At 31.1% G+C, this 17,685-nt stretch overlaps 3 protein-coding genes across 3 annotated transcripts; 1 reads left to right on the top strand and 2 right to left on the bottom strand.

Annotated features, from left to right (window-relative positions):
- Positions 1–1,197: 1,197 nt before the first annotated feature.
- Positions 1,198–1,515, bottom strand: LOC123914756 (putative lipid-transfer protein DIR1). The gene has a single exon (XM_045965928.1). The coding sequence runs from the start codon at positions 1,513–1,515 to the stop codon at positions 1,198–1,200; it is 318 nt and encodes a 105-aa protein (XP_045821884.1).
- A 5,683-nt stretch (positions 1,516–7,198) lies between these two features.
- On the bottom strand, positions 7,199–7,516 carry LOC123914755 (putative lipid-transfer protein DIR1). Its single transcript, XM_045965927.1, has one exon. It carries the CDS (start codon positions 7,514–7,516, stop codon positions 7,199–7,201), a length of 318 nt encoding a protein of 105 aa, XP_045821883.1.
- A 4,311-nt stretch (positions 7,517–11,827) lies between these two features.
- On the top strand, positions 11,828–14,098 carry LOC123913120 (UPF0496 protein At4g34320-like). Its single transcript, XM_045963728.1, has 2 exons — positions 11,828–12,103; positions 12,741–14,098. The coding sequence occupies exon 2, from the start codon at positions 12,764–12,766 to the stop codon at positions 13,880–13,882; it is 1,119 nt and encodes a 372-aa protein (XP_045819684.1). The 5' UTR covers positions 11,828–12,103; positions 12,741–12,763; the 3' UTR covers positions 13,883–14,098.
- The last annotated feature ends 3,587 nt before the right edge of the window (positions 14,099–17,685 follow it).

Genomic DNA, 17,685 nt, shown 5'->3' with positions numbered 1-17,685 from the left:
ATGACACGTTGCCACATCATTTAATGAATGTGACACATCATGTGTTTTTAATTATCATACATGATGTGTCGGTATATTATTGGACGCATGTGCAAAATAATTTAACACCGACAGTGCATATAAATTAAATTCTTTAAAATAATCTTTTATTTAATTTAACATACATAATCTTTAAAATAATATATTAACAGATATTAACAACGAGGGAGTGGTTATGGTGCATAAGCTTTTTTCTTATGCACCATACATAAATAATGAAAATTGTTTAACGCACCCCCCAAATTGCTTAGCGCCCCCATATACTTAGCGCACCCCCAAATTTTCTCGCGCGCCCTCAATTTTTTCTCTCGCACCCCCCAAATTTTCTCGCGCGCCCCCCAAAACCATTTTTGTTGTGGAATGGTTTCATATTAGATGTACTTATAATGCCAAAACCATTTTTACTGTCGAATGGTTTTAGAGGGTTGTAATCCAAAACCATTCTGCTTGTGAAATGGTTTTGTGTGTTATTTATGTTGGGGGTGGGGGGCGCGCTTAGCAATTTGGGGGCGCGCTAAGTAATCTGGGGGCGATAAGCTATCTGGGGGTGCGCTAAGCAAACTGGGTGGCGCATTAAGTAAACTGGGTGGCGCGCTAACCAATCTGAGGTATTTACTTATGCCTACCAACGAATCTTTTATTTCAAAAAAATTTTCCTACAAAATTTATTTCAAATGTTTGGATATATCTTTGCCACTTACCTACAATACCTCTATATAGTAATTGCCGGGAATAAAAGATATTCCTTGCACTATGAGATGGGAATAGAAAGTTGGATTTCATGTGTAAAAGAATTTCCTGGGTATAATTATTTTTTGGGATAAATTTTCAATTCCCTTATAACAAACATAGGAAATTTTATTTTTAGCATTGAATTCCCATAAGTATATTTAGAATCCGTGAAACAAACACCCGGATGCATTGTCATATATTTTCACCAAAATATTCTAGAAATATACATCAATCTCAACAATAACAACAAACATGACGAAATTAAAATAAAATAAAACAAAAACATCATCCTTAAAGCATAACTAGAGTGTTTAAGAACAAAATCCAGAGTTGAAACATCCAAAAAGAAGTTTAAGAACAAAATCCAGAGTTCAAACTCCGGTTATAGCAACATAACATATACTAACTAACAACTAACATACACGATCACTTGCAGTGGAAGTTGTTGACAAGCTTACAATTAACAGGGAGTTTTAAGGCTTTTCTAGGATCAATACCATAGAAAGAAAGCAACCTTGAATCCTTGTAACGACAGAGACATTGAAGATCAGCTTTGGCAGTAGCAGAGCAACAAGCATGACTAGGAATTTTATAATTAATATTAATGATGCCACTTACATATGGCTCACATTGTTTTCTCTCTTCTCCTGTCATATTACAAATAGTCATACCATTAGCAAACATGATATTATTACTAATGGCTAACAACATCACCACAATCATAACCTTCTTGTATGTATCCATCACTCACAACACTATATTGTTATCAATTGACAATTATATATAGGAGGATGTCATACTAATGTGAAATTGAGGATACGAGAGTGTGCTCCTCTTGAGGTCTGAGGTTCAATTCTCTCTGATGCCAATTTGGGTGGGCTGATTTAGCTTCTTCAAAAAAAAAATGTGAAATTGAGCATTGTTGCAATTAATAGTCGATAAACCTTAATTTTTTTTCACCACCAGTATCTGGTGCACTGTACCGCATAATCTGATTCGAGAATTAGGTCTGACATCAAGTGGTTTTAGCCCCTCCCGACCGTTGTTTGTGGAGGATCGAACTGTGGTCTTTCCTACCAAGTTCAGCGCCAAACACCAATGAACTAACTAACGATCGGTCAATAAACCTTAATTTAGTTAATAGTGTGTGGTCCAATTAGCAATACTATATGACATATCTATGCTCTCTCTAATTATGTGAATGAACGTTTTTACTTTGCTCCTTAGATTTTTCCGTGGGGCAAACTTCATAATGTCCTTTAATGGATTGGAGATCGTCGGAAACGTAATCAATCGGACAATCTTTTCCAATATATAATATAATTGTGATATTTTTTGTCCGTGAACATATCTAAATTGCTAAGAACATCATATTATTTGTTGGGGTTCGAATTTGAGATTCTTCATTTATTAGATTAATTTTTAGCAACTAAGTTACTTGATAAAAAATTATTTTATTTTATTTTATTTTATTTTCTCTAAAAGAAAATTGTATTTTTGTATCCTCCTAGCTAAAAGTTACCGTCTTGCACTTTTGGTCCTTGGTGTTAGTTCAACTCTCACTTGACTAATGAAAGTTCATGTGGCATGGCACTATCAATTCAACTTTTTGTGTTGATATGGCGCTACATAAGAAAAAGATATTAGTTTAATTATGGTTTTTTTTTAAAAAAAAAATACTCTTAATAAATAAGTGTGGATATATTTTTAAGATGAGTTGTTTGAGATTTAACAAAAATGATTTTTTTTGAAAAAAATCATTTTCAAGAAAATAGATTTTCTTCAAAAAAATCTAAAGCTATTTTTCGTTTGTTTACAATCATAAAAATCTATTTTTTTTAAGATGGTGAGGGATGATGAGTAATAAAAATGATTTTTGAAAAAATCTGAAACAAACACAAATAAGATAAAAAAATAGTTTTTTTTTTTGAAAAATCTAAAATAAACATGCTTATAGTTTATCCAACAACAGATGAGAATTAGTTTACGATTGAAGTATAAGTTAGTTTACGAGCATCACATGATGATATCTAAGAATTAGAAACATATGAATTGTATCTTTTGAATTATTCGAACATTCTGCAAGGGATTGATAGAATTTCTAATTATTGTGCATGTGATATGGCACAAGCAAGAAATCACGTAAGAGAAGCCAGGTTGACGTGGCGTGGAGTCTACTTTTGATTTTCAATATACTCGTACTCGTGGCAATTACCACTAAGTTGCCAACACGTGTCATCCTGATCAGTTACGTGGCAGCAGCATGAGACCCATACTTAGAAGAAGTTTAAGAAAATGTGGCAATGACCTCATGATTTGCTGATTTTTATGAAACTCATTTATCTTCTTTCGACCACTAAAAGGGAGGGACATGTATCTATTATGAATAGGGATTGTATTTTTAGGTAGGATTTGGCTATTTACTAATTATTTCATATGTATCATAAAAATTGCCGATTAGTTTTATTGTATGCATATATATAATATATATAAGGGGTGTAATTGGACCGGTTTGGATCGATTTTAAGTGAATTCAATGTTTGAACTAATGAGTTATCGATTAGTTCGGTTTGGTTCGGTTTTTAATGTTTTTCAAAAATGTATCCGAACCAAATTCATCGGTTTGGATTAGATACTTTAATCGATTTTACAGCACATTTTTTTCGATGTATTTCATGCTTTTTTTTCCCAATATATTTTTTTTCCATAAGTTCATCAAATACAAAATACAATTCTTTTCTCATAGATTCATCAAATATATAATACAACTATATTAAAATTAGGGTCATGCTAAACAGTGCCTCCAGACACTAGTTAAGTATACTAAAAAAAGAAAGAAAGAACAAAATTAATGATGAGAGATAATGACTTTTTACATCTTTAAGATATTGAACTCACAATTTCTAAGATAAAATTTCCATTTTGATATCCTTAACCAGTGCCCCGGGACACTATTTAGCATTTTCCTTAAAATTAAATTCATAAGTTCTATAATAAAGTACAACAAAAATAAAATTTCAAATCTAAATTCATTAGTTGTTTGCGCAGTGTTGAGAGAAGTTTGAAAATGAGGTCAGAACAGTGTGAGGGAGAAAGAATTTGACAGTTTCTAAGTTACGGCTTATATTGTGATACTATATGAGTGAGCATTTTTTTTTTATAATTAGTTGGATCGGTTTTATTTTTTAATAGATGTGGGCTGCCTAAAAAATATTATTAACTTAATAATATATATTGGTTTGGTTCGGTTTGTTTATCTGTTCTTAAAATTGGAGCCGAGAATCGAACCAAATCATATTCATTTTCAATTGGTTCGGTTCAATTTTTTATCCCAACTATAAAAATCGTTTTTTCTGATTTGGATCGTCGGTTCAATTGGATTATTTTATCCGCTTACAGCCCTATATAATTGTTAAAAAGGTCGAGAGATGTTGGGCGGATATTGGAGAGACCTCGTCGAGAGAGAAAGATTACGCAAATTTATTTATGTTAGAAGCTTGATGAGATAAGGACACTTTCCAACTATCTCTTATTATACCACCAGAAATGCTTTGATATGCTATGAAAACGGTTATTTTAATGTTTTCTCGAGATGAAAGCTTTTATTAAATACATGCTTATGTCTTACAAATTATGTGTTTATATGTTGACACTGAAATCTATACACATGCTTTGAGGGAAACAGATTTTTTGCCGTTTGTTTTTCGATACGCTGTTTTAAATTTTAACCATTCGATCTAAACTGTACGATCAACATTGATTTTAGTGATTTTATAACTGCGTTGATCTAAATTTTCCGATCAATAATCAACGGTCAGAATTCAAAACTGCGTGAAAACTGTGTAAAAAACTACTGCAGCAAATCTGCATTCATGCTTGAGTGTTACGAATCTTTGATGATTTTGAATACATTGAAGTATGACACTATACGTAATTGGAGATCGTGGTGCAAGAGAAGTATTTGACTCGGTGAGAAAAGTACTATACCGAATATGGTGCAATATCATGGAGATCGAAGAAACCATGTGGTGTAGTATGACTGAGAGAAACACACTCGCAATATGTTTTAGTGAAAAATAGATGGTTACCGTTGAATTGACACCTTTGTTTTCAGTCATTACCAACTTGCTTGTTTGATTGCTGAGATATATGATTTCAAATTATAGTACTATAACTCTTATTTTAAAATTTGAAATTTTTGTGTTATGTTAGTATAGTACTAGTATTAAAGACCAAAAGTTAGAAAAAAATTAAAAAAAGTTCAAATGTAACAAAAATCAGTTGTTAGTATAGTGTCATATGTATGATTTGGTAATTGGCTGCTGATTTGAAGTGTTATGAATCACTCAATTTTGTATGATTTTGCTATATGATGGAAAGCTTTCAAATTTTATATCTCTTTGATAATATTGCAGTGTGCCGACCGGTATCTTAGGTGCATGAACCACATAAAAAAAATAAACCACTTGGATAAACCTGTCTCTAATCTTCGGTGGTTTTGGAAAATTGTTGATGCTAGTGGACTTCGACCCCTCTTGAAGACAAATAACAATCAAGTTGATTGGGGGCTATTTTTTCTTCTTTACATTGAGTTTGAGTTATGTATAAGGTTTAAATTTTGGTGTGGTTACAATTTCAAGATATAGTGGTATTGTACGTAACTAATTATCAAGCTCACATTAAAAAGTTTTTCGGGCAACCTACTTTTCCGGCATCTTACCTTTCACATAGTGTTGTATGTTTTAATTAAAAAAAAAAAAAAGAATATGTTATAGTCAGCAGCAACGGTTTTCTAGTGTTCTCTAAAGTAGCTCACCAAAGCCGTCCTCTAAGTAGGAAAAGAGAACTTTTATGCACATTACGAAACTGTTATTTTAGTGTTGCCGTAGAGTGTGTGATTTCGATAGTTACAATACGAACGCATACAAATTCGTACTACAATTTCCAAATTGGTTTCAAGGGCAAAATTCTCAAGACGGGGGGCTGAGAGTAATATAGGGGGGTAAAAAGCAAATTTCATAGTGTATATACATATAAGGTCGGTCCTGACTATTTGGAGGTCCGGTTTAAATATTAGAAATAGACTCCTAACATAAAAGTGTTAAGAAATTAAAAAAAAAAAAATCATCCTTTTAATTATAAGTAACATAACAAATATCAATAATGAATTGGTTTAAGGGGTAAGGGTTTTGGTCCCATTAAACACGTGGTCACGAGTTCGATTTCTTGACTCATGCGTATGGAGAAAATTCGGTTGAGATGAGAGAAAATTCTTAATCAAGAAACGTGTAATTTTTTTTTTACTTGATTAGGATTTTTTATTTATTAAACATATGATATTTTATGAGCATCGGTAGTATATAACTATTATTATAGAGCCTCAAAATAAATTTATTAAATATATATGATATTTTATAAACACTAACAATGTATAATTATTATTATAGGGTCTCAAAATTTTGATTCTGACTGTTGTCTCTAACCCTCCACCCCCATAGCTTTCCTAGGAATACATTTTTTAAAAAAAGTGTTTGGAATACATGTATGTTAATATTTGAAATATATTTTATTAATAGGAATCTTTAAAATAAATATTACTCTATCAGCTCCTTTTTATTTATCGTTTTAGAAAAAAATATTTGTTTCAAATTACTTGTCATTTTGATAATTTAAGGTTATATTTTGTCTATTATACCCTCATTTAAATTCCAAATATTTAGGAGTAGTTGTTGAAATTGAAACCATAAAAGGTTTAATATATATTTGGAAAACTAAAAAAAATTTTGGTACATAACATATTAATTTTTTTTGGTACATAATATATTAAATTTATTGGAAAGAGAAAGTATGTGAAAAAAAATTATTGATAATTAAAATAAGGGTATAATAGAAAGATAAGATGCAAAAATACACTTTCTTAATTTATTACCAACGAATCTTTTATTTCATCCTTCAAAAAAAAAACGAATCTTTTATTTCAAGAAAAATTTCCTACAAAATTTATTTCAAATGTTTGGATATATCTTTGCCATTTTCCTACAATACTTCTATATAGTAATTGCCGGGGTATAATTATTTTCCGGGATAAATTTTCAATTCCCTTATACTAACAAACATAGGAAATTTTATTTTCAGCACTGAATTCCCAGAAATGTATTTAGAATTCGTGAAACAAACACCCCCTAATACATTGTCATATATTTTCACCAAAATATTCTAGAAATATACATCAATCTCAACAATAACAACAAACATGACGAAATTAAAATAAAATAAAACAAAAACATCATCCTTAAAGCATAACTAGAGTGTTTAAGAACAAAATGCATAGTTGAAACATCCAAAAAGAAGTTTAAGAACAAAATCCAGAGTTCAAACTCCAGTTATAGCAACATAACATATACTAACTAACAACTAACATACACGATCACTTGCAGTGGAAGTTGTTGACAAGCTTACAATTAACAGGGAGTTTTAAGGCTTTTCTAGGATCAATACCATAGAAAGAAAGCAACCTTGAATCCTTGTAACGACAGAGACATTGAAGATCAGCTTTGGCAGTAGCAGAGCAACAAGCATGACTAGGAATTTTATAATTAATATTAATGATGCCACTTACATATGGCTCACATTGTTTTCTCTCTTCTCCTGTCATATTACAAATAGTCATACCATTAGCAAACATGATATTATTACTAATGGCTAACAACATCACCACAATCATAACCTTCTTGTATGTATCCATCACTCACAACACTATATTGTTATCAATTCACAACTATATATAGGAGGATGTCATACTAATGTGAAATTGAGCATATATGATAGTGTGCTCCTCTTGAGGTCTGAGGTTCAATTCTCTCTGGTGCCAATTTGGGTGAGCTAATTTAGCTTCTTCAAAAAAAATGTGAAATTGAGCATTGTTGCAATTAATAGTCGATAAACCTTAATTTTTTTTTTCACCACCAGTATCTGGTGCACTGTACCGCATAATCTAATTCGAGAATTAGGTCTGACATCAAGTGATTTTAGCCCCTCCCGACCATTGTTGTGGAGGATTGAACTGTGGTCCTTCCTACTAAGTCCAGTGTCAAACACCAATGGACTAACTAATGATATGTCAATAAACCTTAATTTAGTTAATAGTGTGTGGTCCAATTAGCAATACTATATGACATATCTATGCTCTCTCTAATTATGTGAATGAACGTTTTTACTTTGCTCCTTAGATTTTTCCGTGGGGCAAACTTCATAATGTCCTTAATGGATTGGAGATCGTCGGAAACGTAATCAATCGGACAATCTTTTGCAATATATAATATAATTGTGATTTTTCTTTGTCCGTGAACATATCTAAATTGCTTAGAACATTATATTATTATTGGGGTTCAAATTTGAGATTCTCCATTTATTAGGTGAATTTCTAGCAACTAAGTTACTTGATAAAAACAAAATTAATTTTTTTTTATCTCTAAAAGAAAATTGTATGTTTGTATCCTCCTAGCTAAAAGTTACTGTCTTGCGCTTTTGGTCCTTGGTGTTAGTTCAACCCTGACTTGACTAATGAAAGTTCATGTGGCACTATCAATTGAACTTTTTGTGTTGATATGGTGCTACATAAGAAAAATATATTAGTTTAATTTTGTTTTTTTTTTTTAAAAAAAAAAAATTACTCTTAAAGATATATAGTTTATCCAACAACAGATAAGTTACGATTGAAGTATAAGTTAGTTTACGAGCATCACATGATGATATCTAAGAATTAGAAACATATGAATTGTATCTTTTGAATTATTCAAACATTCTGCAAGGGATTGATAGAATTTCTAATAATTGTGCATGTGATATGACACAAGCAAGAAATCACGTAAGAGAAGCCAGGTTGACGTGGCGTGGAGTCTACTTTTGATTTTCAATATACTCGTACTCGTGGCAATTACCACTAAGTTGCCAACACGTGTCATTCTGATCAGTTACGTGGCAGCAGCATGAGACCCATACTTAGAAGAAGTTTAAGAAAAATAGTTAGTGGTTTGGAACATGTGGCAATGACCTCATGACTTGCTGATTTTTATGAAACTCATTTATCTTCTTTTGACCACTAAAAGGGAGGGACGTGTATCTATTATGAATAGGGATTGTATTTTTAGGTAGGATTTGGCTATTTACTAATTATTTCATATGTATCATAAAAAATGCCGATTAGTTGTATGCATATATAATATATATAATATATAAGGGGTGTAATTGGACCGGTTTGGATCGATTTTACGTGAATCCAATGTTTGAACCAATGAGCTCTCGATTAGTTCGGTTTGGTTCGATTTTTAGTGTTTTTCAAAAATGAATCGAAATCAAATTCATCGGTTTGGTTTAGATACTTTAATCGGTTTTACAGCCCATTTTTTCCGATGTATTTCATGCTTTTTTTTCCGATATATTATTTCCCATAAGTTCATCAAATAAGTTCATCAAATACAAAATACAATTCTTTTCTCATAGATTCATCAAATAAGGTCATCAAATATATAATACAACCATATTAAAATTAAATTCATAAGTTCTATAATAAAGTACAACAAAAATAAAATTTCAAATCTAAGTTCATAAGTTGTTTGCGCAGTGTTGAGAGAAGCTTGAGAATGAGGTCAGAACAGCGTGAGGTTGTTTGCGGTTGTGACTGTGAGGGAAAGAATTTGACAGTTTCTAAGTTAGGGCTTGTATTGTGATACTGATATGAGTGAGCAATTTTTTTTATAAGTAGTTGGATCGGTTTTATTTTTTAATAGATGTGGGCTGCCTAAAAAATATTATTAACTTAATAATATATATTTTTTTTAAAGAAGCTAAATTGGCCCACCCAAATTGACGTCAGAGAGAATCGAACCTCAGACCTCAAGAGAAGCACACTCCCAGGACCTAAGCCAATACCAATGCACCAACCCAAGTGGGTTACTTAATAATATATATTGGTTTGGTTCGGTTTGCTTATCTGTTCTTAAAATTGGAACCGAGAATCGAACCAAATCATATTCGTTTTCAATTGGTTCGATTCAATTTTTTATCCGAACCATAAAAATCATTTTTTCTGGTTTGGATCGTCGGTTCAATTGGATTATTTTATCCGCTTACAGCCCTATATAATTGTTAAAAAGGTCGAGAGATGTTGGGCGGATATTGGAGAGACCTCGTCGAGAGAAAGATTACGCAAATTTATTTATGTTAGAAGCTTGATGAGATAAGGACACTTTCCAACTATCTCTTATTATACCACCAGAAATGCTTTGATATGCTATGAAAACGATTATTTTAATGTTTTCTCGAGATGAAAGCTTTTATTAAATACATGCTTATGTCTTACAAATTATGTGTTTATATGTTGACACTGAAATTTATACACATGCTTGAGGAAAACAGATTTCCCGCAGTTTGTTTTTCGATAGTTTTCATGCTGTTTTAAATTTTAACCATTCAATCTAAACTGTACGATGAATATTGATTTAAGTGATTTTATAACTGCGTTGATCTAGATTTTCCGATCAACAATCAACGGTCAGAATTCAAAACTGCGTGGAAAAGGTGTAAAAAACTATTGCAGCAAGTCTGCATCCATTCTTGAGTGCTACGAATCTTTGATGATTTTGCATACATTGAAGTACGACACTATACGTAATTGGATATCGTGGTGCAAGAGAAGTATTTGACTCGGTGAGAAAAGTATTATACCGAATATGGCGCAATATCATGGAGATCGAAGAAACCATGTGGTGTAGTATGACCGAGAGAAACACACTCGCAATATGTTTTAGTGAAAAATAGATGGTTTCACTAAAACATAGGATTGAGTTAAGGTGTGGGTTTGGGATCAATCAAACCCAAACTCAAAGCTTGTTCGGGTGGCAAAACAAAACTCACACTCACACTCATTGGATTCGGGTTTTTCCATCCAAACCCAAACTCACAGCGCATTTTGTACTACTTTGCAAATTTAAGCAAAATAAGGTCTTTCAAGCCAATCAGTTAGCAAAACATACTGTAAATTTAAGCAAAAACAAAGAAATTTAAACATATCGTGAATCAGTTAGCAAAAATATATGTTGTAAATTTAAGCAAAACATATTGTCATTGATGGAAATTAAAGCGAAACACAGTCTGCCAATTGAAAATGCAAAATATAGGTAATTTAACGTATATTAGGGTGGGTGTTCGGGTTTCGGGTGTGGGTTTGAGTGATCCCAAACCCACACCCGTAGTAACGGGTGTCGGCCAAATCCAAACATAGTCAACTCGAGTTTCGCCCATTGACTTGGGTTTAGGTTCAGGTGGATCTCTCGGGTTTGAGTTTTTCTGCCATCTCAATCTGGTTCTCAGAAAAAGTGGCTCAACAATCCAAAATTCGACTGCAAAGTTATTAAAGTCGAATAAAAAATTATTTCTACCAGAAATTGAACTCGAATTCTCGAATGATCCATCCTAGATAGAGCTCATTAATCACTCGATAGATTTTATTTGTTTGATAGATTTTAATCAATTTAAGTTATCTTTGACTTCGAATTACATGCCACAATAACCGCTTATAAAAAAAAGAAATGGCACAATAATCGGAATTTAATCGAGGTAGAAAATTTACAAGACAAAAAGTTGCGATGCGTCCTAAACACATGTCATTCTATTATCAGATGTCAATCAAATTTTTATTTTTCACAAAATTCAATTAAAAACAAACATTTAGATTAATTGGGTCCCAAGCATTTATTAACAACCAGTTAATTTATCACATGGCTATAAATATGTATACCTCAAAAAAAATTATTACTAAACTTTCGGTAATTTTATTACAGCTGTTGCATTCAGAAGAACGTGTTTTGTAGTGGTGAATCCATTCATTCCCTTAAGTAACTTGTTCTACAATTAATCTATCTTCTGACTTATGTTGTGTTATTAACGACTTATAATTATAATCCGAAACTTTTGCTTCTTTTGTTGCTTCTAACTCATTCTCACTGTGTAAACAAGGTTGAGTTTTTAAGAGACAAAAACAAGAGTGATAAGTCTCATTTTATTGCTTCTTGTTCTCATTTTCAGTTTTCAATTAATGCTCTTTTTTTTTTTTTATTCATGCGTGCAAGCTAATCTAAACTATTTTTCTTGGTTCTTAATACCTTTAACTCTCTTTAAGATTCTGCATTCATCTTCCACCTCAAATATTTGTTTCCTCTCAAATCCTTAATTTATACAAAAAACAAAAACAAAGTTATTACCTAAATACATATATATAGTTTCATCATTGTCATTGTCCTAGATTCCTTATCTACTTCCATCTCTTTCAAAGGTTTGAACTTTTCTTAAATCTCTATCTGGGCCTCTTTTATATTTTCCACTTTTCATTTTCACATTATATAATCTCACCATCTTTTGTTCTTTGTTGTTACTTGGATCATGAACATGTTTTTGATGTATGAAATTCTTTGAGATAATAGTATAGCATCTTAGCATCCTTTGGTTTTTGTATTGAGAATTTGAGTTTTATTCTAACCCTTCGGTTTGCGGGTGGGAAGGATCTGGTAATCTGGAGTTCGGTGAAAAATGAGTAAAGTTTGTTTAATGATCTTTATTTTAGTCAAAAGGATTCAAACTCGAGTTTTCTTGAAATATGAGAATATGAGATTTTTTGGTTTTGAGATAATAGTATAGCATCTTAGCATCCTTTGGTTTTTATATTGAGAATCTGAGTTTTTTCCGATATGCGGGTGGGAAGGACCTGGTAATCTGGAGTTCGGTGGAAAATGAGTAAAGTTTGTTTAATGATTGTTTCAGTCAGGATTCAAACTCGAGTTCTCCTGAAATCAGAGATTGTTTGTTGCTATGAGATTTTTTTCCTTGTTGAGATTGTACAAAAAATCATAAATTTTATCATCATGTTATCCTAGTTCTGAATTTAAATTGATTATGCTACTTTGTTTTGTTAGATAATTTTTCAATTGAAGTTGCAATGGGGAGTCATATGAGCAAGAAGATTCCAGAAACTTCATCTGCAGTTAACTTTACAACAACAGAATTGAGCTACAAAACTGAGTTAAGTTCCTATGAAGCAGCCTGCAAAATGGACACAGATTTGCAGACATTTGATTCAGCACTTCATACAAGAACAAATCAAGTCATCAACACACTAGCTTCTGGCGTAGAAGTTCGAGCCCTTTCGTTCGATTCGCTAAAACAAATCACAGAATGTCTCCTTGATATGAATCAAGAAGTTGTAAAAGTAATCTTGGAGTGCAAGAAAGACATATGGAAAAGCCAAGAATTGTTTGAGTTAGTTGAAGAATATTTTGAAAATAGTTTACAAACATTGGATTTCTGCACTGCATTGGAAAAGTGCTTAAAAAGAGCTAGAGATAGCCAATTGCTTATTCTTGTAGCAATACAAATATTCGAGGAAGAATCGGAATCAGGAGATAAATGCTATGCCAGAACATTACAAGAATTGAAGAATTTTAAATCAGCTGGTGATCCTTTCACTGAGGAATTTTTCCAAATTTTTCAATCTGTTTATAGACAACAGATTATAATGCTCGAAAAGCTTCAAATCAGAAAGAATAAGCTTGATAAGAAGCTGAAATGCATTCATTCATGGAGAAAAGTTTCAAGCATGATATTTGTAGCTACATTTGCAGCTGTTTTGATATGTTCTGTTGTAGCAGCAGCTATTGCAGCTCCACCTGTTGCGGCAGCATTAGCTGCTTCTACAGCGATACCTATCGGTTCGATGGGAAAATGGATTGATTCACTATGGAAGAATTATGAAATTGCATTGAAAGGACAGAAAGAAGTTATTGGTTCAATGCAGGCTGGTACATTTATAGCTATAAAAGATTTGGACAATATTCGCGTACTTATCGATCGGCTTGAAATTGAGATTGAATCTTTGTTACATAGTGTTGATTTTGCAATTGAAGAAGAAGCTGTGAAAATTGCAATAGAGGAGATTAAGAAGAAGCTTAATGTGTTTATGAAGAATGTTGAAGATTTAGGAGTTCAAGCTGATGTTTGTAGCCGCGACATTCGAAGGGCAAGGACTGTTGTTCTCCAGAGAATCATAAAGCAATCTTAATTTGAAGATCCTGTTATTTATTATTTGTTTGTTTAAGGTTGGAGAACACATAATTTTCTTTATGTGTATGTTGTGAAATTTGTTTATTTATGGATCCATGCAGCAGCACAAATAGGTACCTGTTGAAGATAATAATTAATATATAGGAGATATATATATTTGGTATGTCTCTTGACACTTGCAACTATATAAATTTATTTTATTCTTTTGAAACAATAGTGATGTACTAATGCATTTATTTATATTTTTTTATTGTGATTTTCTTTTTTTTATTTGAGGTACAAGTAATTGATTTTTGAGTTTCATATATATCTTGAAATATGTTGAGGAATTAGTTATGAAGTAATTTGACAAGTTGTATTGCATGCATAAGTTGAGGTTGAGTTGTGCTTTTTTTTTTTTTTTTTACAATGAGTGGGAATCGAACCCATGACCTATAACATACTAGTCAAACCCCTCGCCACTAGACCAAACCTAGTGGCTTGAGGTTAAGTTGTGCTTTTGATTGAATCAAAAATTACCTTAGCCCGTGTGTGCCTACGAGAATTTTACTGAGAAATTAGCGCTACTATTTGGCCAGCCATGCAACTGGCTGTCATGGCCCCTATTGTTAGTTAGCAAGTGAACGACGAGTGCACGGATCGCTTAAGAGTTTGTTTCAATGTTGGAATAGATTCAAAGATGATATTAGATTTTGATCAAGTAGTTTAATGGCTATAATTTCACCTTTTCAGGATAAATAAGTGAGAATATTTGAATCCCAATTTCTCTATATTACATGCAATATTCCTATTAATTGACACAGTTGATATTATTTTTCTAGATAAATTCCTTAATTGAGGAGAGGCAAATCTTAAAAATATATAGAGGCACATAAAAAGTATATAAAATTATAATGTTAGTATCACTATATTGTTAAATGAATTGAATATTGTGAAATGTGGATAAACTTAGCCTTTAAGAATTCTTAAAAGTTAGAAGAATCTTGGCCAATTATGTCTTGTAAGTTATGACTTCCCTATGCCGTGCTTAAAACGTGGTAAGTTGGAAAAGAAAAGGATGTAACACGGAATTTGGTGAGTGAAAATGAAGATGGTAGATCACAAAAGGATCATAAGGAGTAAAACTAGATGGCAATTTTGGCAAATTAGGTGGATATGGTTAATCATAAAAACTCAATGAGAACTGATATTTGACTATTAAAATTTTGTTGTCAAGTATTTTTTATGTATATTTTTGAAATATATGTGTAAAATGTAGAAAGTTAAAAAAGAAAAGATAAACATTTTTTTTTAACACGATATATATATATATATATATATATATATATATATATATATATATATATATATATATATATATATATATAGGGAGGGATCAAATTACACCGGTCTAACATTTGAGTAATGTTACACCGCTCAATAACGTTTCAACGAATACAAATTTTACAAAATCCACCGTTGAATTGAAAATTTTACATTTGCCTTTTTTTTTAAAAAAAAAAAATACATGTTTTTATTTAATTATTATGCTAATTTAACATTTTCTAAGTGTATGCCATTATTTAAATATTATATTTAATTAATTAATATTTAGTATTATTTGTTTTATGTTTTATGAAAAAACATACTATTTGATAATTATAGATACAAAAGTAATTTTGATTCAAATCATCCAAACAACATCAAATTTTGAGAATCACTTTTACATTGTTGTATCCAAACATAAATCAATTCTGTCAGACTCAATTTTGTCAAAATCAATTCTGCCAAACTCAATTCTGTCAAAATCAATTCTATCCACCGCAGAACCAAACACACACTAGATCATCCATGTTCAATTTTACAAAAATCTAAAATCGTTTGATATGTTATTGAGACCGATCAAGATTAACGCTTTATGTGTTTTTATTAAATACCATTAAGTTTGATCAATCTCAATAACATATCAAATGATTTTAGATTTTTATAGAATTGAACATGAATGATCTATATGATATAAACTTTCAATCCAACGGTAGATTTTGTAAAATTTGTATTCGTTGAAACGTTATTGAGCGGTGTAACATTACTCAAATGTTACACCGGTGTAATTTGATCCCTCCCCTATATATATATATATATATATATATATATATGGTTACAACGAGAAACATATATGTTGTCAAATATGTTTTCAATTTTTTCATGTTCAAATAATAAATATACCTTAAGTAAGTTCAATATCATGTTCTTTAACTTTTGTCCCTTTGAAAATGGTGAATTTCACTTATTTTGGTAGCTTGATTGAAAAACTTGATTTACGATTGTAACGTCAGTTTTGTTAGACCATAAACGAATCAGATGACCTATGAGTTAACTTAGGTTGTTCGGTCTTATGCTCAAATTGTATTTAAATCATTATGATGAATGAAATGTATTAAGTTTGTTTGTGTCAAAATAAATTGTCCCTTTTTATTCTTCTATGAGTTTGCTCTATCTAACCATACTTAAGACGTATCGGAAAATGTGAAATTGTACCCAATTTTGTCATTTCTTTTAGACAAAAAATGTCAAAACTACTTAAATTTATACATACTACAGCAAATTTTTTTATTCAAAATTCAGATAAGAGTGTTCAATCTAACAATATAATTAAACTACATATTATAAACTATTATTATTATTAAAATATCGTTTTCACTTTCCTATAAGGATAACTCGGTTAATAGATACTAGAGATATTATTGAAAGGTTCGAATTTCAAATCCAAAATTTTCACTTTTCCACCTTTATAATACGATGGTCTGTAACAAGTAACAACTAGGCTTCTTCCACACAAAAAAAATATTATTTTCATTCACCATATGAAAAATGGAAAATTCCATAGACGGCGACCGTCCAAAATCCAAATTCCATAGACGGCGACCATCACAAATTCACAACATTTTTACTTTTTCTCACTTAAATCTTACCTCTTAGATAATATGGTCTCACAAACTTCGCTTTAGGCCTAACATTTGATTTCTCTTAAAAAAGAATATATCGTTTTATAAAGAATATAATTTTGATGCACAGTTAGAGAAAAATATTTTACACCTTCAACTTATTACAACTCGTCATTTGTATGAATTTTAAAGTAGATAGGAGATATATAATCAAAGTCAAATATTTTAATCATCCCATAATTATGATTAATTAGCAAGGTAAAGAAATCTAAATTGTTTTTTTTGGTTACAAAAAAATCTAACCTGTATATCAATTAAATATTTTTTTTAACCAAAATGCATTTCATTAATTATTAAAACTTCAATACACGAAGTAATCTCAAATCTATGAAAATTAGTGCAAGAATTGGCCGCCCTAGCTAAAGTGTGAGCAACCGAATTCACCTGTCTCCTAATAAACTTAACTTCAAAGTTCACACATGATAACATAATAAGAATAATTTTATTAACGGTTGAAAGAAATTCTGAATTGCTTCGCCGTTTGGTACGAATAGCATCAACCAACACTTGAGAATCACTTTCAAATCGGAGAAAATAAACTAGCTAGAGATCTAGCTACCTTTACCTCACCACCCCTCTAGATTTATCAATCCAGACAAAAATTGTATCGATTTATAAATATAACTTTAAGTCATCTCTATTGTCAACAAAAAAAAAAACTTCAAGTCATCTCTCATTTGTTATGAGACTCTTGGTATACTCTTTTTTTTCTTGCATATGGGTTGATATAACTCTAGCAAAATGGTGATTTTTTGTCCGTATAGGTAAATCCAGACAGGAGTAGAATTTAAAAAATAGGGTGAGAAAAAAGTTTCAA

Source organism: Trifolium pratense, linkage group LG3 (assembly GCF_020283565.1).
Source record: "Trifolium pratense cultivar HEN17-A07 linkage group LG3, ARS_RC_1.1, whole genome shotgun sequence".
NCBI classification, from domain to species: domain Eukaryota; kingdom Viridiplantae; phylum Streptophyta; class Magnoliopsida; order Fabales; family Fabaceae; genus Trifolium; species Trifolium pratense.
The sequence above is the reverse complement of the archived record's forward strand: the minus strand, read 5'-3'. Positions and strand labels throughout refer to the sequence as shown.

Coding starts and splice junctions, on each gene's coding strand:
- LOC123914756 (XM_045965928.1), bottom strand. CDS start 1,515: ATGGATACATACAAGAAGGTTATGATTGTGGTGATGTTGTTAGCCATT.
- LOC123914755 (XM_045965927.1), bottom strand. CDS start 7,516: ATGGATACATACAAGAAGGTTATGATTGTGGTGATGTTGTTAGCCATT.
- LOC123913120 (XM_045963728.1), top strand. CDS start 12,764: ATGGGGAGTCATATGAGCAAGAAGATTCCAGAAACTTCATCTGCAGTT.